The following is a 25601-nucleotide window of genomic DNA, read 5'->3' on the forward strand; positions in this document are numbered from 1 at the left end:
GCTCTGCTTTTTCCAAATGCTGTTCTTAATGAAGAACTACTGATTGACTCAGTCTTTAAAAGATTTAATTTGGTTACTAAATTGTTCAAGGTTTTCTTTTATACACTACAGATCATCTCTAGATCCTACACTTTCCTGACTCTTTAAAGGTTTTTTTTTGCTCTTAATAAATGTCTGTAACTAATATGTCTGTGATTTCTCTAAAATCATAGTTTGATGAACAATTCTTTTTTTGACTTTGTGAAAAGACATTTACAATTTGTCATTTGTGTAATGTAACTCCATCATATAGTTACTTTTAATTTTTTATTAGTTTATGTTTGCAAAACATGATAATTACATTAACCTTGGAGAGTTGGTACAAATACGTATAGCATTTTGATCATTCTTATTCCTCTCTTCCCCATCATTGCCTCTCCCTCCTTCCCCAGACTACCTTTCCACCCCAACAGATCCTAATTTCCTTTTTCTTACCATCTCTCTCTTATTTTGCTTTTTGAATTATATTTTGTTTCTCTTATATTAGAGAAACTACGCAATATTTAGATTTTGTATCGGATTCATTGAACTTGGTTTTATTGTCTCAGATTCCATCCATTTTCCTACAGATGATTCAAATTTACCCTGTATGGCTAAGTAGTTAATATTTTATTGTGTTGTATATAAATACATATCACACTTTTCTTTATTCATTCATCTGTTAGTGAACATGTAGGCCACTTCCATGATTTGGCAAAGGGGAGGTTTACTACTATAAACATGAGTATGCATCACTGAAACATGATGACTTTAACTGTTTTGGAGTGATACCCAAAAGAGGTATAACTAAATCAAATAGAATTTCTGTTTTGTAATGGTTTTTTAGGACTCACCGTCCAGATTTCCATGGTGGTTGTACTAGTTCTACAACAGTATGGAAGGGTTCCTTTTTCCCACAACCTCACCAGCGTTTGTTGTTTTATGAATTCTTGATAGTATCCATGGTGACTAGAGTAAAATGAAATCTCAGTGTTGTTTTAATTTGTAATTCTCACAATGCTGCAGATGCTGAACATTTTTTCATGTGCTTACTGTTCATCTCTTTTGAGAAGTGTCTGTTCATTTTAGTTTGCCCATTTTTGATTGGATCTTTTTTTTTAGTTCTTAGTATATTCTAGACATTTTACTTCTATCTGAGGAGTCACTGGCAAAATATTTTTTTCCCATTGTATAGGCCATCTTTTCACTCTATTGATTGTTTCTTTAGCTGTGGAGAAGCTTTTTAATTTAACTTAATCCCATTTGCTGATTCAAGGTATTGTGTTTTGTGTTGTGTTCCTAAATTCAGGAAGTCCTTGCCTATGACTATGTCTTTAAGAGTTTGATATTTGTGAAAAAACACATTTTCAATTTGTCATTTGTATGGTAGAACTCCATAGTATTTTCTTAATTTTTTTTTTAGTGGTTTGGAACAAGGGCTTAAAGCCTAGATCTGATCATTTTAATTGTCATCTTGTACCAACAACATAGAGCACCAGGTAGCAATAAAAGTAGTTTGCTTTGAAAAAAATACTTCTGCTTTCTTTCTTGGCATTTTTGTAGGGCATATCTGAAGTTAATTATTGGTAAACTGTCTGGTATTATCTAAGTACATTTGAATGACTTTGAGTGTGAAAAATAGGCAGATTTCTGTACATTCTATGATCTTTATTTGGGGAAACAGGACTTATGAGGCCGCAGGATATATTTTTTAAAAGAATAAGTAGTTGTATCATATGTTGAACAATTCTCACTTAAAGTGTCTTTACTCTAAACAGTATTATTTGGGTAGCTAAAATAACCTTTAGAGTTAAGTGAACTGTAGCAGTCATATGACATAACTTCTTACTTAGATATATAAATTTCTTGTGGCATTCTGAATGAAGGATTGTTTAGGCCTAATTTGAAGGTATCTAGTAATATGTCATGTACCAAGTCCATACAAGCCCTGTAAACATGTACTGCAAACAACTCTAATAAAAACTATATAAACAAATATAACACAAAAACAAGACAACTGATAAATGCCACTAATTAAAATGTCCACATCATTAGAAGTGTCTTCCTTATGTAAATTGAAATTTACTTAAATTCTATACTGGTAATACAGATTAAATTTACTTAGTTGAAGATAACAAATTTGTCCTCTTTTCTCTATAAATTTTTCCAATTATTTGATTCTTTAATATAGATATTAATGAAATAGAATATTTATTAGTGGAAAATTACTATATATTATTTCATTTTTTTGATGATAATAGGAATTGAGCCTGGGCCCTCTTGCATATTTGGCAAGTCCTGTAGCACTGAGCTAATGTTCCTAGTTCATATATGACATTGTAAACATTATTTCACTTTTTCAAAAGTTTACAGAAGTGAATTTTATGCTGTAAATATTCTTAAAATGTTCATTTAATCATATATAGTGATAATCTTTTTTCCTTTTAAAATTTAAAACAGAAGAGCTAGAGATGAAGCTCAATGCTAACGTACTTGTCTACCATATGTGAAGCCCTTGTTATTGCTTGTGTTTGGAGGTGCCTTCCCAATGCTTCAGGTGGGGCTTTTTCAGAGGTGACTGAATCTGTGTGATTGATTCATAGTGCAGTGCTAGGACTAAAGGTGCTAGGATTAAAGTGATTATTGAATCTGTCCACTAATTGCTTTGACACCCCACCTAAGCCACGTATCTTGGATACAGTGTAAGGGACAGAAAGATGCTTATGTTATCTCTTGCTTGCTTGCTTGCTTGTTTTGCTGCTTTCTGCTTGCCATGAACTGTTTCTCCTCTGTGATGCTTGTCTTCCATGCCGCCCTACCTTGGAGCCAGCCAGTTATGGACTGAAACTGTGAGCTTTTCTCTGTTAACTTTGGGCATTAGGTATTTTGTTTCCCAATGAGAACAGTAACTAACACAACCCTGAATTCAATATTTAGAACTGAAAATAATAATAATAATATAAAATGACATCTAAGTTTGTGTTAAAATAGAATTTCTTTGAATAGAAAATGATCAAGAATAATTTGTAAAAAATTTTTACTTACCATGGATATTGAAATTCTTGGACTTACGTTTGTTTTCAAGCTTTTTAAGGTACATTTTAAATATAGATTCATCTTTCTCAATATAATATATACCACTATTTGTCCAGAGACACAGAAGTCCTTTTCTGTACTGATATGAAAGTACAGTTATAGTGTAAAGAATGCTAAATGCTAATTATGCCATAGTAGACAAAGTTCATGAGCTTTTATAAATCAGTTGATAACTTTAGAGATTCTGTTGCTCCATTTGTCTTTTTTTTCTGGAACAGTAGAATATTAATAAAATGCTTGCCCAAAGTCTTTAAGTTTGCTTATTGACAGAACTTGAATTCAAATCCAACTGATAATTTAACAGTTATTTATGATACCTGTCTCCTCTATAAACTGCTGTCAGGTATCCTATAGTCTTTGATTAGGTTAAACCTTTCATTGTAAACTTCGTTCAAATCATTTGGAATAAATCAAATAAAAATGTCCCTATTATATAATTTTAGAGATGTATTTCTCCAGGGACAAGATTTATCTTCAAAATCAAAATCATAATCTAGATATAGTAAATCATTAATGTATTTATACATAATGGAAAAAGTAACAATTTCAAGATGAATAGATTTGATTTTTTTTCTATTAAGGTAGCTTTTACATTAAAACATCTAAGTGAAGCAATTTGATGTTTAAAGATCTAATGAAGAGCTTAACTTCTAACATTTTTCTTTTTCCTAATATTTCTTAGGCTTAACTGTTGCCATTATTGCTATATAAAATGATTGCATTTTTGAATCTTTGTCTGCTATTTATTAGTGAGATAGTAACTAGGCCTTTTATCTACCTCGTTCACTGTGTCCAAGTACGTCTTTGACTGACCTTCAAGCCTTCATTTATCAGTTCCTCTTTATTTGTAACAAAAGATGATTTAGAAAAAAGAGTGTCAGAAGCAACTTACCTACTTTTAGGATCATATTCTAATGCCTAGACAATCATCACTGCAAGTTCTAATAGCCATCTCAATAATTACATTGATGGAGAAATAAAACTTCATCTGTAAAATATTTATATGACAAACACATGATTTTATTATATTTACAAATAAAGGTATACTCACACATACTGTTGAAAGATCTGCCTCGAAAATTTTTGTAACATCTGCCTCAAAATTTTTTAAATAGAAAAGAGCATTCCCTGACTTCTATTTTATGTTTGATGCAGTCTGCTGTTTTATATTAGTGACACTGTATCTTTTTGAGATCTCTTCTTTAACAGTTGCAACTGAGAATTCAAAGCATTTGGTTGTTGGGCACAATTCTAACCAGAGTGATCATTCTCAGAATTGCTTTTTTTGTGAAATCAGAACACTGTGTACTGGAACACTTATAATTTGTGGCCAGTAGACCTGGCAAAATAACTGACTTTCCCCAACTGATTCCCAGTCATGTTTACATGCTCCATTATGTGTAGGTTTCATGTAGTTCTCAGAGAAAATCAGATAGAGTGAGCCAGTTCTGTCTGCTAGAGCCATATAAAAAATACCAGTTTCTTTTTGGGTCAACACTGACCTTCTGCTTTTGCTCACTAAACTGAAAGATTTCTTTACTTGCTATAAAATATTTCTGTACAGGAATCTTTATTTATTTTATGGAAAAATAAAAATTTCATAAAAACCTAACAATAGTTAATACATTACATGTTGTTATTTTTATAAGTAGTTGCTCAGAGTATAAGAAATGGGCATAAAAATTTCTTCAATCGGTATTAGCACAAACCTTCCTTATGAATATTTTGCCATTGTCTTGTCCTAGTTCTTGCAAAAAATATGGAAGTAGCAGCTAAGATTATAAGAAGGAAAGAGAAGTTTGAATAAAAAATAGAGTAATGGGCTTTGAATATTTTCAGGTTTTTTTCTATTTATTTTTGATGTTTTGACACTGAGTTTCTGAGTGTTTTTTATCTTTTTCTAGGTGATGGGAATTGCAGTGATACTAGAGGCTTAGAAATTGCCATAAAGCAACGTGTTGATGATGCACTCACATCAAGACTTCCAATGTTTTACTTAGTCAACAGGCCTCATATTAGCTTAGTGCCTTCTGCATATCCATTTCAAATGAATTCAGAATACAAATCGCTGAGTATGAATTGGGCACAAGGGGACCTTTCTTTGGAGATTGTGGATGGCCTAAGTGGGAAGATCACTGAAAGGTTAAAATTATTAATTTATTTAAAAATTATGTATTAAGCAAAAGAAGGCATTTTACCACAAGTTTGATTATTTTTGGATGCTATTGAAGCCTATAGAATACTTAATTGATTTGGCAGTTGCAAATATCATACTAATTAAAATGTTTTCTTTTTTCTGATGAGTAAACAGGCACTGAGAAGTTACATAGCTTGCTGAAATGACAGAGAAAGTGTTAAATTAGTGTTCAAACCCATAGAGTCTGGTTCCAGAACCAAGGTTTTTCCAGGTGTTGCTTTGTGACCAGTAGCATTATAATTATATAACTTATTCTAAAAATTCAATTTCTTCTACTGAAACAATTTCTGGGAATTTGGACTTGGAAATTTGCATTTTTTTTGGTTGCCCTCCGCAGGTCTACTTTGATGTACTTAATGTATACCTAAGAAATACTATTTCATGTTATTTGGCCTTCTTATGCAATAAACCTGTACATTGGGTGGTATGTTTTTTCTTTTGCAAATAAATTGAGATTCATGGTAGATTGGATATGTTGCCCAAGGTTACTTAAATAGTAAAGGACACAGCTATGGTTATGATCTGAATATTTTATATCCAAAGACCTTGTTCCTAACACAGTGCTCTATTCCTTCTAGACAGTTTTCTAATACCTCTATGACTAATTATCAAGTAAAAACTAAAACTTTTTAGTGTGAATATACATTTATAATGAAGTAAGGAATAATATTAAAAGTTTAAATGCTTTAAAATTGCTTTCTTAATGAAGCACAGGATTAAATTAAGGCCACATACATTTTCTTAGTGAACTCAGTCCAGCATTATAATAATTATTTCAACTAAGATGATACAGTATTTGTGCTTTAGATCAGATACCAGACTCGACAGTATATATTTTCTTTAAGGACAGTTGAAAGCTGTTTCTGAAAACATAAAATAACAGCATAACAAAGATAATTTAATAATTGTGAAATAACTGTACACTTTTTAAACGACCAAATATTTGCTAAGTGAATACAAACAAGAAAGTGAGAGAGATAATCTAAACATTAGACAAGGTGTAATTCATCCCCAAAAGGCTTTAACATTAAGGCAAAAAAGAATGCCTCAGTAACATAAAGGGTGTAACTCATAAGGAAGACCAAAAAGGTATGAAAACATATGCTATAAATTATAGTATTAGCATTTATAATGTAGATATTAAAGATGAAAAATAGAAACTATTGGCAAGATATTAATTCACTTTCTCAGTTTATGGTAGTTCAGGTAGATAAAGGATATAGCCATTTGAAATAAAATATACTTAATGTATTTTAAACTGTGCATCTTAAAAGTATAAAGTACATTCAGCTTTTCAAGAATGTACCGAAACTAACAAAAATTGACCATTTGTTGGACTTCAAAGGAAACCCAAAAGTAGGAGCAATGTAAGCAGTATTCTCTGATTATGATGAGATGAAAATATAAACAATCCAAATGCTAGAAGCTGCTTTCACTGGAGAAAAAAAGTTCTCAGCATTCTGTCTTGAAGGAGAAATGTAAACTAAAATATAAAATATTTAGAAAACAAGGATGTTGAAAATATTACCTATCAGAATTTACAGGATATATAGTTAAAGCAAATTGAAAAATCAGCCTTAATAATGGAAGTAAATTAAGGATAAACTAGAAATTCAAAGGAAAAGAAGCCAGTCATGGTGGTCTGTACTTGGAATCCCATTACTCTGGGAACTGAGGCAGAAGAATCACAAGTCTGAGCATGCCCTGGGAACTTAATGACTTATTTAACAAGACCCTCTCTCAAAATATTTTAAAGGATTAGGGATGTAACTCAGTGAAAAGGTTCAATTCCCAGTACTGAAGGAAAAAACATCAGTCATACCTATTTATGGGTGAATCTGAAATGTTACACTATACATAGCATTGAAGCCAGGAAATCAGAAGGATTTGGTAGTTTTTATAATCTTTCAAGAGTGATGAAAAGATGTAGCAAAAATAGAAAAAAGTTCATGATCTATGGACTCGCTTTTATAAAAAACACAAATTACATATATATCTTTATAAATATATATATATGTACATTTTTGAGGAGGGTTGTGAAGTATGTATATATGTATGTATGTTACTTTTATATTAAAATTTGGTTGCAGAAAAAGTACCATAACATTGCATGAGAAATTCATTTATGTGTACACCCATGTAACCATTAACATTGTCAAACTATATTACATTTTTATTATCCCAGAAAGTATTTCCATTAATTGGAATTATTGTAGATTAATTTTATTTTAAAAAGGAGAAATGTACCAACTATCAGTCTTATATATTAATTTTTGATGTAACACTATAATAATTCAAGATAAATTTAAGTTTAAAAAGTAATTAAATGTTTAGAATGAATTTTATATAACAAAGTTTCACTACTTGTACATGGATAAGATGCATAAGTATTTTAGATTTTGATTTTAATCCTTATAGTTACCAATATAAATCACTGAATAATGGTTAATGAATGTTCCATTCCTTTGTATTTTAGTTCCCCATTTAAAAGTGGTGTGTCAATGGCAAGTCGGCTCTGTAAGGCTGCAATGTTAAGTAGATTTAATCTACTTGCCAAGGAAGCAAAAAGAGATGATTTATTTAAAGCAACTACATATCATGCAGCTAAGGTAAGGTAAAGGAAAAAGTGATCATAGTAATAAAAATAAAGACAATATTATAGTAGTTTATGTTGATTTTTATTGAGCAAAAGTTTACAGAATAGTTCTTGAATACACAATACTATAATTAATAGTTCAATAATTATTAAATGAAAATGCCAGAAATTATGTAAGTAAGCATTGCTGCTTAAAGTAGCCACCTTAGTGTGGTATATACTTATTCTAACACTATTGTCCAAGGCTTTTATGTCATATCTAGAGAAGCAAGATAATATTTTCTTTGTGTGTATACACATTGTATAAAACATAGACTATTAAGAATCCAAAAAAATAGCTGTGTAAGTTAATTTTCCTGTCTTAAAATTGTTGGAAAGTTTTAATTTCAACATTTAAATTGGAATTGATTTAATAAATAACTTTTTCTCTGTAAAATGCGTTTTCATACAAACATATCTTTAAAGTGAAAAGTATGGAAAACTTTTTTAAAAAATAGAACATAGACATATAATCCATACCACCCAAAACAAAAACAAAACCCAGATGTATAGTAATTTTACATAGCAGTCAAAGGTAATTATATGTATATTATTTCAACTTACATGTATGTTTTTGTACATATTTTAAAACAAGATCATACTGTATGTTTTTAAGATTTTTTATTAGATGTAATGTCAAATGCACATACTTAACATTATTAAATATTAAATGTAAATTGTTTGTACAGACTAATTTTAGTAATAACAGCACTTTATGACAGTCACTTAATTTTACTGATATTTTAAAGTTCAAATAAAGCAGATATATTAATCATAGGTGTTTATATACATAAACATACTTACAAATATTAAAAACTTTATTCTAGCCTCTATGACACAAAATCAAAAATGATCTAGGTACATTTTTGTAATTAATACATGAGCAAGTGTAAAATTTGGCACAATGTACAATATAGTGACACACACCTATATCAACACTAGTTTGAGGAGAGCTTGAGCTACATGGTGTGAGATCAAAGCCAGCCTCAAAGTAGAAAGCAAGTCCTTCTCTCAAAGAAAATTAGAAAAGATCACTGAACCCCAAAGTTTCCTCATTTTATAGTCAACAAACTTGATTACCAACCATCTAGATTAACCAAGAAAATAATAAGATAACAAAAATGATCAAAATCTTGAATGAGAAGCCCTCACTCCAAACCTTTAGAAAGCTAAAATAATGGTTGACCAAAACCTTTTGTTAATACATTAGACCAGTTAGATGGGTATCTCATAGAAAGACATAAATTACAAAACCTTACTCAAAAGTAGATCATCCAAATAGAATATAATCAGTTAGAAAAATTGAACTATTAAAATTATATCCACAGAATATAGGTTGGTGAAACCACTGTGGAAATCAGGTGGAGATTCTTCAAAAAACTAGGACTAGAGGTCCCATTCAACTCAGCTATTCCCCTTCTGGGAATCTTCCCAAAAGAATTAAAAACATCATACGACAGTGATATATGTGCATCCATGTTTAGCAGCACAATTTGTAATATAGATCTTGGAAACAATCTAAATGCCCATCGACTGAGGAATAGGTAAAAAAGATGTGGTATTTTTATACAATGGAGACTCAGCCATAAAGAAGAATAAACTGGAGAGTTTTATAGGTAAATGGATACAACTTGAGAACATATTCATTAGTGAAATAAGTAAAACACATATGTAAACATCATATTGTTTCGTTTAGTGTGAGAAGCTGAAAGAAAAAACGTGTGTGTGTATGTATATGTATAAAAATAGTTAAGATAGTTATATTATTGATTTCTGTGAGTTCATTGAAGAGAAAGATTTGTGCTGGGATTGTTGGGACAATTGAATTCAGATGTATTGTGCTCTGCATGAATGACAGGGGATGACAGTGTGCGATAAATGTACCATTGTTGCTCTATGAGAAAGCATTATATTCAGGAACATATATGGATTCACCGACTGATTCTACCAAACATAAGTAAGTACAATACAAATAAAAAGTTCTTGCAACTCATTAGAAGACCAACATTATTACCCTGTTATCAGAACTGGACAAAATCATCACAATAAACGAAAATTTAAGATTATCTTCCAAGAAAATAAACGTGAAAATTCTTAACAAGATTTGACAAACCAAATCCAGCAACGCACTAATAAAAAATTAGATTATACTTCATGTCCAAGGAAATTTAATCCAAGAATATTACATTGATTTGACATTAGAAAATTATTTGAAATAATGAACTAGAGGAATAAATTCAAGTTCAAAACCAAAAAATTAGCTTGAAATATATACAAAATGCATTTGGTAAAGTCTGACACCCATTCATGATATAAATGTTGAACAAATAATAGAAGTGAACTTCCTCAGTTTTGTAAGACCATCGACAAAGAACCTACCACTGATATTATTCTTAATAAGAAAAGACAGTATTTTTCTCCAGCCAAAATTATGGGAGAAGTCAAGAATGTTGACTCTCACTAATTGCATACATTATTCTGTTCATTCTAGCCAAGACATCAATGCAAGAAAAAGATGCAAAAAAGTATTCATACCAGAAAGGGAAGATAGACATTTTCTTTATTCCTAAATGGTGTAATTGCGTAGGTAAAATATGTTTTGGACTGTACCAAAAATAGGCATCTATAAATTGTGTATCTGTATCCAAGGAATAAAAAGTCCAAAAATAAACTTACTTCAGGCATACAAATTCAAATACATATACATACACAAAGGAAGGGTACCTTAACAAAAGAACTGTAAGACCTGTATACAGGAAATATAAAAACAGTACTTGAAAGACATTATAGAGGACCTGAATAAATGGGGAGCAATGGCATCCTAATTCCTTATTCCTTAATAAATAGTGCTGAGAAAACTGGCTTTCTACACACCAAAGATTAAACCTAAATTAATCTCTTTCACTATACATTAAAATAAAAATTGAAATGGATCAAAAACCTAAATATTAAAACAGAAACACTTAATCTTCTGCAACACAGAATAGGTAAAACTCTTGAAAACATAAGTGTAGGCAAAGACTTTATGAACAAAACCCCAGTGGCAGAGGAAATATTACAAAGAATTAACAACTTGGAATTAGGATGCCACTTCTTTCCAAATAACTTCAGTGCAAAACTCAAAACTCTCTACAGGCTTTTGTATAGAGATTAATGAAATGATCGCAAAATTGATGCAGATAGCCAAAATAGCACACAAGAGAAAAAATTTTGAAAAAAAACAAAAGTTGTAATACCATATTTAGTTTGAGATTTGCTTTGCTACAAGTACATCTTGGAACTATCACAAATTTGTTTGCAGACTTACCATAAAGTGAGTCTCACAAAAGTGGTTTCTCAATGAATATATTTAGGTTTACACTGTATCCTAGTGTATCATAAGTAGGCAATAGTATTGCAAGCAGCTCTGCATTAGTTTTATAAGATTGCAACAAGTCTTCACATTCTAAGGCTTTACTTCTAATTCTAGTTTGCTTGCTATTTCTACCACATTTACAATTACTTTGTTCACCGAAGTTTTGAATGCTCATCGTCAGTTTTATCATAGGATTGTGTTGTTTCAAAAGATTGCAGCAATTCATCCATATTTTTAGACTTAACTTCTAATTGTAGTTCTCTTGCTGTTTCTAACACATCTGCAATTACTTTATTTGTAGAAATCTAGAACCTGCAGAATTATCAATGTGTAATAGATTTGACTTCTTTCAAAATCATTTTTCAAAAAATAAACTTTATTGGTACTCTTGATATACATAGATCACATTTATAATAGGGATTTTTTACTTGTATATAGCAAGTCTTGATTCTTCCTGATTCATTTCCTCCTCTCCTTCAAGTCTACTTTTCCTCCTTATTTACACAAGATTCCATTTTTTCCTTCTATTCACTTTTTTTTCTTTCCCTTCCTTTCCTCATTTTAACATTTTCTTCCTGCTTGCCAAAATCTATCCATTTTGGTCCTTATTTACACTTTTAGTTTCATACAAGAGAAGCAACATGATGTTTAAACATAGTGTCCAGTTTATTTCATTTAAAAATATAGCCTCAAGGTATATACATTTGCCTAAAAATGCCACAAAATGTATCCTTACTTATGGCAGAGTAATACTCCATTGTATGTTAGAACTATATTTTCTTTATTCATTTATCTGTTGATAAGCACCTGGGCTGTTTCCAAGATTTAGCTGTTACAAATTGTACTGTGGTGTGATGCTTTTAACTTTTGGGGGAAGATACTAACAAAAAGAATAGCTGGCTGAAATAGAGCTTCCAGTTTCCGTTTTTGAGGAATTTCCATAATGATTGCATCAATTTACATTCCCACCAGTAGGGGAATAGGGTTTGATTTTCCCTCACAGCCTCACCAGCATTTGTTATTGGTTGGTTTCTTGATAATTATTCTTTCTGGAGATGGAATCTCTGTGTTGCTTTAATTTGTATTTCTGGAATGACCAGTATTGTTGAATGTTATTTCATATATTATTTGCTAATTGTACTTTTTCATCTAAGAAATATCTGTTCATTTCAGATGCCCATTTTTGGATTGAGTCTTTAAATTTGATGGAGGTGGGGGAATGAATCTTGTTTCTTTTTTCTTTTTTTGAGTTATTTTTATATTCTAGATGTTAGTCAGTTGTCTAACAAATTGTTTGCTAAATTGTTTAAATTTGGTAAATTGTTTGCCCTTTCTGTGTATTATTTATGTTGTTGGTGGTTTCTTCTGCCATATAAAATCTTTTTAATATGGTGAAATTCAAGTTGTTAATTCTTTGTAATATTTCCTCTGCCACTGGGGTTTTGTTCATAAAGTCTTTGCCTACACTTATGTTTTCAAGAGTTTTACCTATTCTGTGTTGCAGAAGATTAAGTGTTTCTGTTTTAATATTTAGGTTTTTGATCCATTTCAATTTTTATTTTAATGTATAGTGAAAGAGATTAATTTAGGTTTAATCTTTGGTGTGTAGAAAGCCAGTTTTCTCAGCACTATTTATTAAGGAGCCTTGTGTAACCCTTTGTCGAAGATAATGTGGCTGTGTATATTTGGAATTGTTTCTGCATCTTCTGTTATGTTCCAATGTTTGTTAGTTCTGGTTTTTGTTTTTTTAGGGTACAATACCATGGTTTTTTATTATGGTAACTTTGTAGCATAATTTCAATTTGGGGATTGTGATACTCCCTGCCTTGCTTTTGTTTCCAAGAATTGCTTTTACTATTCTAGGTCTCTTTTGGTTTCAAATGAATTTTAGGATTGATTTCTCTCTTCTATCAGGTATGCTTTCAATATTTTGCTCAGGATTGCATTAAGTCCATATATAACGGTTTTGGAAGAATAGTCATTTTCACTATAATGGTTCTACCTATCCAACCCAGAACAAGTTACATATTTCAATTTTCTGATACTCTCTTTGATTCTGATATTCTCTGTAATTTTCATTGTAACGGTCTTTTACTTACTTTGTTAGATTGGTTCCTAAATATTTTATTTTGGGGGCTGCTACTGTAAAAAGTGTTGTTTCTCTAATTTCTCTCTCAGTGAATTTGTTATTAGTGTACAGGCATTGTACTGATTTTTGAATGTTGACTTTATATCCTGCTATGACACTGAATTTGATTATTTTTTTTTGTCTTTTTCCTTTTTATTGGTACCAGGGATCAAACTCACGACTGCCTGCTTGCAAGGCAGGCGCTTATGCCTGCTGAGCTAAATCCCCAGTCCCTTGAATTTGATTATTAAGTCTTGGAACTTTTGGTGGAGTTTTTGGAGTCTTATGTAGAAAAGTAATGATAATTTAACTTCTTCTTTTCCTATCCTTATTCCTCTTTTTTTCTCTTGTCTAATTGCTCTGTCTAATGTTTCCAAAACTATATTGAACAGGAGTGGTGATACTGGACATCCTTTTCTTGTTCCTGATTTTAGAGTAAAAGTTGATTTCAGTATTACTTTGTCTGAGAGAATGAGGAGGCCCAAGGAAAAGGAGAAAGGTGAGGGAATATGCAGTCAGTGAAACAGTCAAAATTCACAGCATTTGTCAATTAAATTCACTATCTTTTATTGGCATAGTTTGTAGTGCCTCAAAACAATTACAGTGGTAACATCAAAAATCATAGATCAGCATTAAGAGATATAAAAAGGTTTAAAATATTGTAAGAATTAACAGATGTGGTGCAGACATAAAATGAACACTTCCCATCTTGGTTACTTTTCTCTCATTGCTGAGACAAAAATACTCGACATTCAAAGTAATGGAATGAAAGGTTTATTTGGCTTACAGTTTGTGGAAGTTCAGTCCATACTTTGTTGGCTTCAAGGCAGAGTGGCACATGGCAGAGGGCAACAGTTGCAGAAAATAGAAAATGCAAGAGCAAAAGGGGGGGAGCTCAAGAGATGACTCATTCTGTCCCTTATATTGTGTGTATGGCCACATCCACTTGAGTGTAGCACTCACACTCGTAATCCCAGCATTGGAACATGAATCAGTCACAAACTCTAGACGCTTGCCTCCATGACTGCATGAAGCTTTGGGGGTGGACATGAAGACACAAACCATAACACAGGCTGTTGGAAAAATGGTACCGATAGACTTGTTCAACACAAGATTACCACAGACCTTTATTTGTAAAAAATGTAATATCAAGAAGCACAATAAATTAAAGTTCAATGAGAGGCCAGGATACGGTTCAGTGGTAGAATTCTTACCTTGCATGCACAAGGCCCTGGGTTTGATCCCCTCAAAAAAAATTAAGGCACAATGAACTGAGCTAGGCCTATATAAATTAATAGTAAGAATATATATCAATATTATGATAAATATATAGATTAATAGAATAGAAATACAAATGCATGATCAATTGATTTTATACAAAGGTATCGGCATAATTTAATGGAAAAAATAATACCCTTTTCAACAAATGGTAATAGAACTGCTGTAATAGTCCCTTAGGGTAACAAATAACTAATGGTCAGTATTTTATAATGAGGCTTATTTAGTTCACATTTTGAAAGCTGAAATTTCAAGCAGCATGATACTGGCTCTGGTGAATGCTCCATTAGCTGCATCACCTTAGGCAGAGTGCATTTAAGAGAGGAGACAGACACAGAGACAGAGACAGAGAGGGAAGAAGGGAGGGACAGAGGAGAGAGATCAAATGCAAGACAGGAAGCCAGGCTTTAATGACACCGCTTTCCTGAAAACTAACCAGAGTTCCATGAGAGTGATATTAGCTTCTTCTGCAAGAGTGGCTTTGCAATAGGCTGTTTAACATAGCCACACTGAAAATGAAGGTTCCAATACGTAAGCCTTTGGGGACAGCTCAGACCAGATCTAACCAAATAAAGTGTTAGAAAATATTTCCATTTTTAAGGAAATACTTCTTAGATATGAAATCAAAAGCACAATCCATAAAAGAAAGAAACTGACTACTTGGCTCCAAAATTTGAAAACTTAATTTTCAAAAGTCATCTTTAACAAAATAAAAATACAGCCCACAAACTAAGAGATACTTGTAAATCATATATCTGACAAAGGACTTGGATCCAGATTACATAGACACTTAAAAACTCAGTACTAGGACAAGCAAACAAAATTTTAGAAGAGCTAAAGAATATACAGAAGTGACCGATAAACAGGTTAAAGTTGCTGAGTCTTAGTCATTAGGAAGATAAGAAGTTAAATCATAGTGAGATGGCAATATACCCACTGAAATCCTAAGGTGTGACCATACAAGATATTCTATAGGGTGTGAAGAAACTGGTGCTGTCTTGTATTTCCAGTGGAAATTAATATAATGTTTTCTTATAAAGGTAAACATAGAAATAGCATGTGGTCTAGCAATCCCACCAAGATTTGTGGAAACAAAACCTTATGTCCACATACAGACTCATACATAAATGTTTGTGGCAGTATTATCATAGTAGTCGAAAACTGACAACAATGCAAGTGTTCGTAAACTGGTAAAGGCATGAACAAGCTATGGTATGTACCCATAGAATGAAATATTAATCAGCAGTAAAAGGGAATAAACTGCTGATACATAAAGCAACTTGAATAAGTTGGAAAATATTTGTGGATTTTTTAAAGGACTATTGCAGTAAAAAACACATTGCCATTAATCCTTCTCAGATCCGAGCTCACTTGAAACACATTTATTCCATTGTTCTTGCTACTTTCCTAAGCAGCTCTGGAATTTCTCTTAGTGACTATCTTTAGTTGCACTGTTGTGGTTACTCCAAAGTTCTAAATCAATTCAAAACTTTTACTACTTTCATAATCATTTTTACTTTGGTAGAAAAGAGCTAGAAGATGGATGAAGTTGTTGAGAATGCACTGTAATATTTTATTCAACAGAAATTACCATAAACATCATGAGTCAATTCAGAACATTGAGCAGACACAAAAAGATCCAAAAGATTTCCATAACTGTTTCAGAAAGTGCCAGGAACAATGAGATGTGTACTCACGTGTGTGTCTTTTACTGTGATAAATGTTATTTTTATTTAAATAGTCATCATGTTTTCTATTATACTTTGTATATTAACTGAAAGAAACCTGACACAACAGAGTATATATTGTATTAATCAGTTTGTATGAAACTTCTAGAAAAAGCAACACTAGAGAGAGAAAGTAAATTTGTAGTTTCCTGGGGATAGGGCCAAGGACACAAATACAGATTGACTGCAAGTGGGCATACTGGAACTGATTAGATGTAATAGATTTATTTTACAGTGAGACCGCATGATAATTGCACACCCAATAAAGTTACTAAAACATCAAACTATAGACTTACAGTGGGTGAATTTATACATCAGTAAAACTACCTTAAGAGTTTGTCTATATGTTAATTTATAAAAACATAATTTATGAAAATGGAAACATCAAAACATTAATGATGGCTATCTAGATTTTGAAATTATAGTTTTGGTTTTTTTTCTGTTTTCCACATGTTTTTAATAATGAGTATATTTTTGCTGTTTTGGTTAAAAATGTTAAACAAAATTGCTTTTAGTATTGTTGGAAAGAAAATTGTTTAAGTACTGAAAAATAGAAAATCCAAAAATTTTCATTAATTTTTGAAATGTTAAGTTAAAGAAACAATATTAGGGTCCTTACTTTCCAGAGATAAAATTCTACTGATTTGCTATAATTTGATTTTTTTTTCCTTTCTAGTGTATGTCTGCCTCGTATCAAGAAGCTAAAACTTTATTGAAATCCTACTTACAGCAACATGGCTATGGCTCCTGGATTGTGAAATCTCCCTGTATAGAGCAATTTAATATGTGAATTAGACAATTCCTTGTCATATTAAACATCTTTTTGTTTTTGGTGTGTTTTGACTGGCAAAAATGCTTTTAAAATGTTGGAGGTTTTCACTTTTAAAAATCAGCGTCTTGCGACAGCAATATCTTGAGTATTAATAGAAATTAGTGCATCTTCATATTGGTTTACATTGCAACATTAGGGATTTTTAAAGATTTTTCATTTGTTTTTGAAAAAAATTACCTGATTCAACGTGTACACATTTTACATTTTTTACAGACAAAATCATTACTCTTTACAGTTTAAAACAGAATTTATTTTCTCAAGAGTTTGCATTGAATCTATCTGCATAGCTGTAAGATTCAACATTGTGTCTAGTGTCTCATTCGCTTTATTTAAAAATAGAAACCAAGAATAAAAATAATTTGTATTCATTTATTCAAGAGGCATTTAAGTGCTTAATATTTTTCACTCACTAACTAGATAGTAATGATACTAATCACTAAAAGATCTCTCAAAGAAGTTCATGAACACAAACTATACATAAAATACAGAAAAAATACTGAAACCACATTAGGTGGAAAATCATTTGATAGATTTTAATTAATAAAAGAAATTCATACATGATTTACATACGATAGCACATTTTCAGCAATCCTATACTTTTCTGTGTCAAATGGGATTTAATTCATAATTTAGATTAGTGGAGATTTCAATAGGGAAATAAAACTTCAGTGTTGTTATTGTTTATTCAGCACTTAGCTAAAAATGAAAAGTTTCCTCTTCAGTTAAGATGTATATCATTAGTGAAATTATGAATTTATCCTATATTTTAGCTTTTTTCCTCGTATTTCTTGCTTTTCTCTCTAAACTTTACTAGCTTCCACGGTTTGCCCTTTCAGCTTGTATCTTTATTAAATTTATGAGTCTCATGCTAGCCAGTATGATTGATTATAATCTTTGATGAGCTGATGTAGATTGCTTTGTTGTCTATTCCAAAAATATACAGCAGTAGTTTTTAGTTAATGATCAGTGAAGTTATTATGGAAAGACATACTTATGTCTTACGGTGTTCTCCATACAGTACTTAGAAATACTAGGCTGAACCATGTGAAGTAGCCACTTTTGGTAAATTTAAAACGATAAAAGATAGTATGAAGATCAACACAAATATTAATAAATTTCGTATCAATCTGTTATATGTTTATTGCTTGTTTCTCCAACTGATATTATATTGTTAATCATTTTTTAATCTTTTTACTAGGTTATTTCTTTTCACAGCATATTTCCAGCTTTTATTATTGTTTTACTTCTCTTTGGTAGTAAATCTGCCTTTAAAAATACAAGATATTTTCTAAGGTCTTAAGTTATGCATGATATTAGTAAAACATAATTTCCTAACAAATGTATGATTTTTAAAAAAGAAATTTATAGTTTTGAGAGGAATGTGAAACAAACATACTCAGCTGTTGTACAGACAGAATCTACCACTTATTACTCAACATGTATTCACCAATTATGCTTATTTGCATGCAGTCAGTTATATGTGATGTTTTGGTTTAAGGAGAAGAAAGCTACCTTGGAAGGTCCAAGAAAGACTATAAAGGGTAAGGAGATGATAGCTAGTGAAAGACAGTCATTTAGTGGCAGGGTCAAGAATCAGACATGAAACCCATCATTGACTGTGACTTGTAAATTATTTAAACTCTTAATTTGAGATCTTTATCTTTGAAGGATAAAGTTACATTAGTGATTTTCATTCTTATTTAGAAAACAGGCTTGTCTTAATTACTTTCCCATTGCTGGGACAAAAATACCTAACACTGACAACTTAAAGGGAGAAAGGTTTATTTTGGTTCCCAGTTTGTAGAGGTTTCAGTCCATAGTTGACTGGCTCCAAGGTAGTTCATCATGACATGGATGAGGAGAAATAGTTTACAGCAAGGCAGGCAGGAAGCAGCAGGCAGTGAAACAAGCCTCCCCTTCCCTTTTATGCCATCTAGGTTTACAAGCCTTTTGAGTAGTGCCACCTATGTTAAACCAATCAATGAACAATTTAGTACCACACACCCCTAATCCCTGTATTACATACTCTTTTACCAGCCACCTCTGAAAAACCCCACCTGTGAACAGAGCAGGCTTTCTAGGGATACCAAGATACAAGCTATAATAGGCCTTAGTAAGAAGGACTCTAGATTGCTCTTCATTAAAAACAGCAGTTTTTACCACTTTACTGTGTTATGTTTGCAATTCTACAAAATAGTTTGCTTGAAGAAAATAAATTTTTAATTTGCACCTCTAAAATACTCAAAACCCACTAATGAAGTTGTACGTACATATAAGTCCTCTTTTTATCTCTAAGGTTTATTTAGTGTTATCTGAGATAAACATTGAAAAATGGGGAAAATTTGGTAAGGTGAAATGGGAGATAGCATAATGAAATGAGAAAATGTTAAGTCTAGAATGTACAACACTGGGTAGAAAAATGGTTAAACCTAGCAGATGTTCTTAGTTTGGTAGAAAGAAAGAAACTTTTGAAGACTCTATATAGTGAAATAATGTACTTTAAATGCCTTTCTACTACATTTTCTTTATTTGTGGAAATTTTTAAGTACATAAAAGAGAATAAAGAATTTCCAGGTACCATCCACCTTCAACCACTATTCAAACTGAAGTATTTTATATATCTATCTCTCAAATGCATTATGTTAGAACAAATATTAGACTTGTTATTTTATCTAAAATCCTTTGATATGTGTATCTGTAAAAGATAAGGGCTCCAATGGACACATCCACTTGTGTAACCACTAGTTAGTTAGTACACCTTAGTAGTAATTTTCTTGCCATAATCTTTATGTAGCTTGTTGGAACAAGGATTAAAATTACCTTTTTACATTGGAATTTGTATGTTAAGTATGAATCTACAGGGTTCATCACTTTTTTTCTTTGACCTTTGTCTGTGCCAAAAAAAACAGTCCTTTGTTTTTTGAAGTTCCCACAATATCAATTTTGCTACTTATTTCTCATTCATGTTATTTAATAGGTTCCTCTGTTCTACTTCCTAAAACAAGCATTAAGTCTAGAGCCTTTCATATGTAGTGTCAGGTTTTAGCAAAAATACATCCTGGACAGTATTGTCTACTTTCAGGAGAAGACACTACATTTGAATTGTCTTCCTTTTTGTGATAGCAGCAATTGATGATCTTTACCTACACCCAGCATTTCATTATGATAATTTCAGATGATAATTACATTCTTTCACTAGCAGCAGTGTTTCTATTAAAGAAATGGACCCTCATAAATTATTTGATTACCTTGGTGGGAGGGTATACTTGGTACAGAAAGATCTGGATTGTTTTCCTTTCTTTACATTTTTGAAATAGTTTCTTGTCATCCTTTGAAGTTGACCAAAGATTTTTTTCTAGATGAATTTAAACATTCTACTATTCTAGTCCTTATGAATAATATTCAAATTTATAATCAATTTGTCATACTTGTAGTTCATAGGAAGCTTTTTGAAACATCTTTCAGTATTTTTTGTAGTTACTGCTAATATTTTGTATATATTTAGTGCACTTTATATATTTTCTCTTGCTAATATATAGACATGCAATTTTATATTCATTGGATAGCTACTGGCATTACTAAATCAATTCTGGAGTTTATTGTAGAGGCTTTCAGATGTGTCTAAGTCCTATCCTGTGTGAATGATAAATTTAGTTCTTCTGTATCATTATTTACTCTTTAATTTGCCTTGCTTTTTTGTACTATGTCTTTCCAGTGCCATATGAATAGAAGTAGTGAGTGTGTCCTCATATGGAGACCTTATCTGTTGATGTGTGTCATTTGAATGTGATACAAATAGTTTTAGATAATCTTTGTCACAATTTTTCTGTCTCATGATGTGCATATATTTCTCCAAAGACTCCTTATTCCTTATAACGCAGAATGATGTGTAGAAACCACAGTTTTGATCCTAAGTGTACCTACTTACTAAGTTGGTAATTTTTCTCCTAAAGATTTTTTCCCAGAGCACGTATTTTAGATAACACACATTTAAGATACTTGTTTATACTGAAGTTCCTGTTTCAAATTCATGTCTACAAGCCAAGTGTGGACATGTACACGTGTGGTGCCAGGACTCTGGGGGGCTGAGACAGGGGGTTCACAGGTATGAGCCCAAGTTGGGCAACCTAGTGACTTAGAGCAAGACCACCTCTCAAGGGGGAGTGGGGCTGGGGTGTAGCTCAGTGCAAGGGCACTAGATTTAGTCCCCACTACCAGAACTTTACCCCTCAAAAAAGAAAGGCTTTTGGTATTTTTAATTAAACTTCAACCCTCTGTATCTCTTTTGTCCCATACCAAAATTTCAATTCCAATTGATTCCAACAAAATGCTTAATTTTTTCATTACATATATACATGCACAGAAGTTTCAGAATAAATGGTTCTGTTAGTACCATCAATAAATGATTATTGAAAAAATGTAAAATTATTTTCATCCAGCATATATGCAGCCTCTTACAGTCAAAGTCAAATTAATGTGGTCTATGGTAACTTCCATGAAATTTATGCCTCCAATTGAGGACAGTTCAGATTTTATTTAATTTGGCTTTCAGTAGTTAGCAAATTGAAGGTTTGAAGTTATTATATAAAAATACAAAGATGCTTAGCATGCATAGGGCCCTGGATTTAATCCTCAGTACCAAAAAATAGCAAATCCGGGAGTGATAATCAGCAAGATGGAACACTAGAGTGCTTGGCATGCTTTCCTCCACAACAAAGGACCAAAACAAAGAAAAAATGATAGGTGTTACCCTGAAGTGAGCCAGACAGAGTCCCAGAATGTAGTGGAGGATGTAGTAGAGGTGTTGCAGAGCACAGAGATAGATATACAACAATATAAGGAAGGAAACTAAACAGCACCTACTGTCTTATCTTGAATCTAAGCCTCAATCAAGAGGACTTCACAGGAAAAAGTAAGCAGACCTCCAGAAATACACACTTAGCACAGACAACCTTAACATTTTCTGATGGAGACGTTTGCAGCTCCCACACACCTGGGAAAAGAGACCAGCCCAGGTTGTGCCCTTTCCCACATGGGCTTCTACACCATGTAATCTTGATTATCTGCTTGGCTTTCTGTTAAGCAGCCTTGCAATCCTGCTCCTCTCCCATCCCATCCCAGCATCTCAGCTGACCCAGTTCTGCAAACCAGCCAGATTGCCTCTCCCACCTCTCATAGGTCTAGGAAGCATCTACAGAGCCCAACTTTGAGTGGCCTGGGACCCAGAGCAACCCAGAGAAGTGCCCAAATCCCCACTTCTCAAAGAAGAACTGAGGCAGTTCAGCCAACTAACAGCCCCAAGAGACAACTTAGTGACTGAACCAGCTGAGTTATACATCTTTCTGCATCTGCAAGAAGCAGGTGAGCAATCTATTCTAGAAAGCTCACAGAGCCATCCTGGGACTCAGGAAGCAGCAAGGCAGCCCACCCTCACAGACCCATTATTACTGCAAGTCCAAGGCTTCTGAGTCCATTGCCTGGTTCTTGTCCCAGTTCTGACAATCTGTCATTCTGACCTGCTTTCTTCAGTGTGCTGCCTGCAGTCTTTCCAATGAATTGTATGGAATTTAAAGTATTTTCTCACATCTTTTTCTGAATGTTTTATTTCCTCTTTGCCATAAATTCTTTCACCTGAGGCCCCCAATTCACTTCAAATCCTTGTAAGTAGAGTTGTTTTTACAGATTTGTTGACATAATTGATACATTTCTTGGATGATTTAGCTAACACTTGAGCTTTTTGGCCTTCTCCCTCCAATGATCTCCTGCTCAATCAACAAAATTCACAGTCCCACCTCACACTTTACCACTACCTTTACCCCTCTCGGTGTGCTGATTTTAGGTGTCCTTTTCTCTATTCACTACATTTTCTTCTTGTAGCTTACTTATACTCAGATGTTTGAAATAACTTCAATAACTCTTATATTTTACATACATCTACCTCATAACTTTAGGGTACTGCTCAGATGGGGAATTCTCAGAAGTGAGATTTTGTCAACAGCAACATCTAAGCTTTCAGTTAAATTGAGTAACTCCCAAACTACTGTTTCCTATAGCTATCATTCTAAATAACACCAGGCAGATTGTCCAGGAAAAATTCAAGTCAGTTAAACCTAAATATCTGCCTGCTTTTGCATGACCAGTTGAAAATACTAGATCATATAACTCTTCTGCTTATCACTGTCAAAAACATACACAAGTCTAAGAGGGTTTTTAAGATGATCTTTCAGTCTTAAAATAGTCCCTTAATTCATCTTAACCCCATTTTCTGAAATGAATATTTTGTACCTTGTCCTCTATCTTTACACCTATAAATGACCTATACTCTTCCCCATAATTCTCAGTGGATGACTTATAGTTTGTGTCTGGATGTCCCCACAAACCCTCATGCTGGCATGGAGGCAGCTGAATCTAGTTTGTGATTCGATCATTGTCTAGTAGGAGGATTGGCAGTGTGAGTACTATACGCACACTGGGGCAGATAACCTGTGTACAGTATCAGGGAGGAAAGAGGCACACTCATCTTTTTTGCCCTTTTGTCCTTTTGTTCTTGTGTCTTTTGGTATCTACAGCTGCCATGACTTGTGGCCCCTCAGCCACGTCCCACTGTCTTGAAGCCAGCTGAGTATAGAGTAAATCTCCACAAACTATAAGCTAAATCAACTTTACTTTCTTCATTTTGGGCATTGAGTATTTTGTCCCAGTAATGACAGAGAAGTAAACAAAACAATGACTCTAAGAAAAAATAGTCTTATTTAGAAGGAGACAATATTCTACCCTATATCTGCATGTTTTCCTAAATCTTATTTTCTGTTTGTTTCCTCTTGAAAATGAAATCCTCCTTTTTGGGCCAGTATTTTCCTTCCTTTTATGACTATCTTTAGCCTTTCATGGATTTCTCTCTTACAACTATGTTCCTCAGGCCTTCATTATAAATTTCTCCTTTCCTACTGAATAGTTACATTTGGCTTTAAACTAATTCTAGTATCTATGATTAAATTTAATCTATTGATCAGAAATATCATTATTATTACTCCATTATTTCAAAAGCTATCTGTATCCCTATATATCTATATTTGTATCTCTATATCTATACACACACACACACACACACACACACATATATATATATATATATATATATATATATATATATATACACACTCTCTTGTATCCCATGTTCCCAGTCACAGCCATACAGTGAAATAAGAAGAAAAATTTAATATAAAGAATTGCACAATAAGAGTAAAGATCTAAGAAAAGTCCACATGGCTGAGACAGAGTATCATAGTTTGTTTATGCTGCAATAACAAAAACACCATAGAGTATGTGTTTTATAAACCATTGTCCATTTCATGCAGACTCGGTCTTGTGAGTGTCCACACTTGTTTATAGATGACTGTCTTTTTGCTGTTGTCTTCATGTGGTTGAAGGGCAAGAGGGCTTCTCGGGGCTTCTTTATAAGGGCTCTAGTCCCATTCCCAAGGGTTCTGCCCTCATGACCTGATTGTTTCCAGAAGGTGTCACATAATACTATCAGATTGGGACTTAGGATTTAAACATGTAAATCTGTAGAGTACACAAACATGCACTACAGCAGAACACATCCAAGAATGACAAACCTAAAAGGGCAGTTCTGCCTCGAGAGCTCAGACTCAGTTCTGAAGAAGATGAATTTCTGCCCACTGGATGGCAGAGCTGTTCAGTGGGGAGTTTTTTGGAGAGTAGATCCAAAGATAAACAGAAGGCAAAAGTGGTGGCACAGGCCTGATGGGCAGCACTCTGGAAGTTGGAGGCAGGATGATCACAGGTTTAAGATCAGCCTGGGTGACTTAGTAATATAGCCAGGCCCTATTTCAAAATAAAAAATATCTGGACTCTGGAATAATACTCAAATGGTCAAAAGTCCAAGAATTTTATAAACAGCAAATGAGAAACAACCAAGTCATGAATTCTGGGGTCATCACCTTAATTACAGGTCATAAGAGAATGGAATAATATATTCAGAGTTCTGAAAGAAAAACACTGTCAACCAAGAATAGATACCCAGGAAAGCTATCTTTCAGAAATGTATCTGGAGAAATACTTTCCAAGACCAGCAAAAACTAAAGGAATTTATTGCCACCACATTAGCTGTGCAAAAGATGCTTCCGAGATCCCACATCTAGAAATGAAAGGTAAGTATGAAAATGAAAACATATCAAAGTATGAAATTCACTGGAAGAGCACATACACAAAAGAGAATAAGAAAAGATTTTATTGATAAATTGCAAAAAAGTAACAAGTTATCAATGCACGGAACTACTAGTCACAAAAATAAACATCAAAACAAGAACAG

The 25601-nt window shown here is 32.7% G+C and overlaps 1 protein-coding gene across 2 annotated transcripts in view; it reads left to right on the top strand.

Annotated features, from left to right (window-relative positions):
• The window catches only part of Adad1 (adenosine deaminase domain containing 1), a 38133-nt gene extending 19738 nt beyond the window's left edge, over nt 1–18395 (top strand). The window contains exons 10-13 of one of the 2 annotated variants that reach the window (XR_010051440.1): nt 5019–5256; nt 7788–7920; nt 9805–9903; nt 17111–17190. Coding sequence is in view for 1 of the 2 variants with exons in the window: in XM_063260737.1 (XP_063116807.1) it covers nt 5019–5256; nt 7788–7920; nt 17111–17224 (485 nt within the window). In the remaining variant the exon portion in view is untranslated. Of the gene's footprint in view, nt 1–5018; nt 5257–7787; nt 7921–9804; nt 9904–17110 lie in introns of both variants that reach the window. The other variant, XM_063260737.1, reaches the window with a different exon arrangement.
• The last annotated feature ends 7206 nt before the right edge of the window (nt 18396–25601 follow it).

Source organism: Cavia porcellus, unplaced genomic scaffold, assembly GCF_034190915.1.
Source record: "Cavia porcellus strain 051 isolate PalLab524CR breed Dunkin Hartley unplaced genomic scaffold, mCavPor4.1 scaffold_14, whole genome shotgun sequence".
NCBI lineage: Eukaryota > Metazoa > Chordata > Mammalia > Rodentia > Caviidae > Cavia > Cavia porcellus.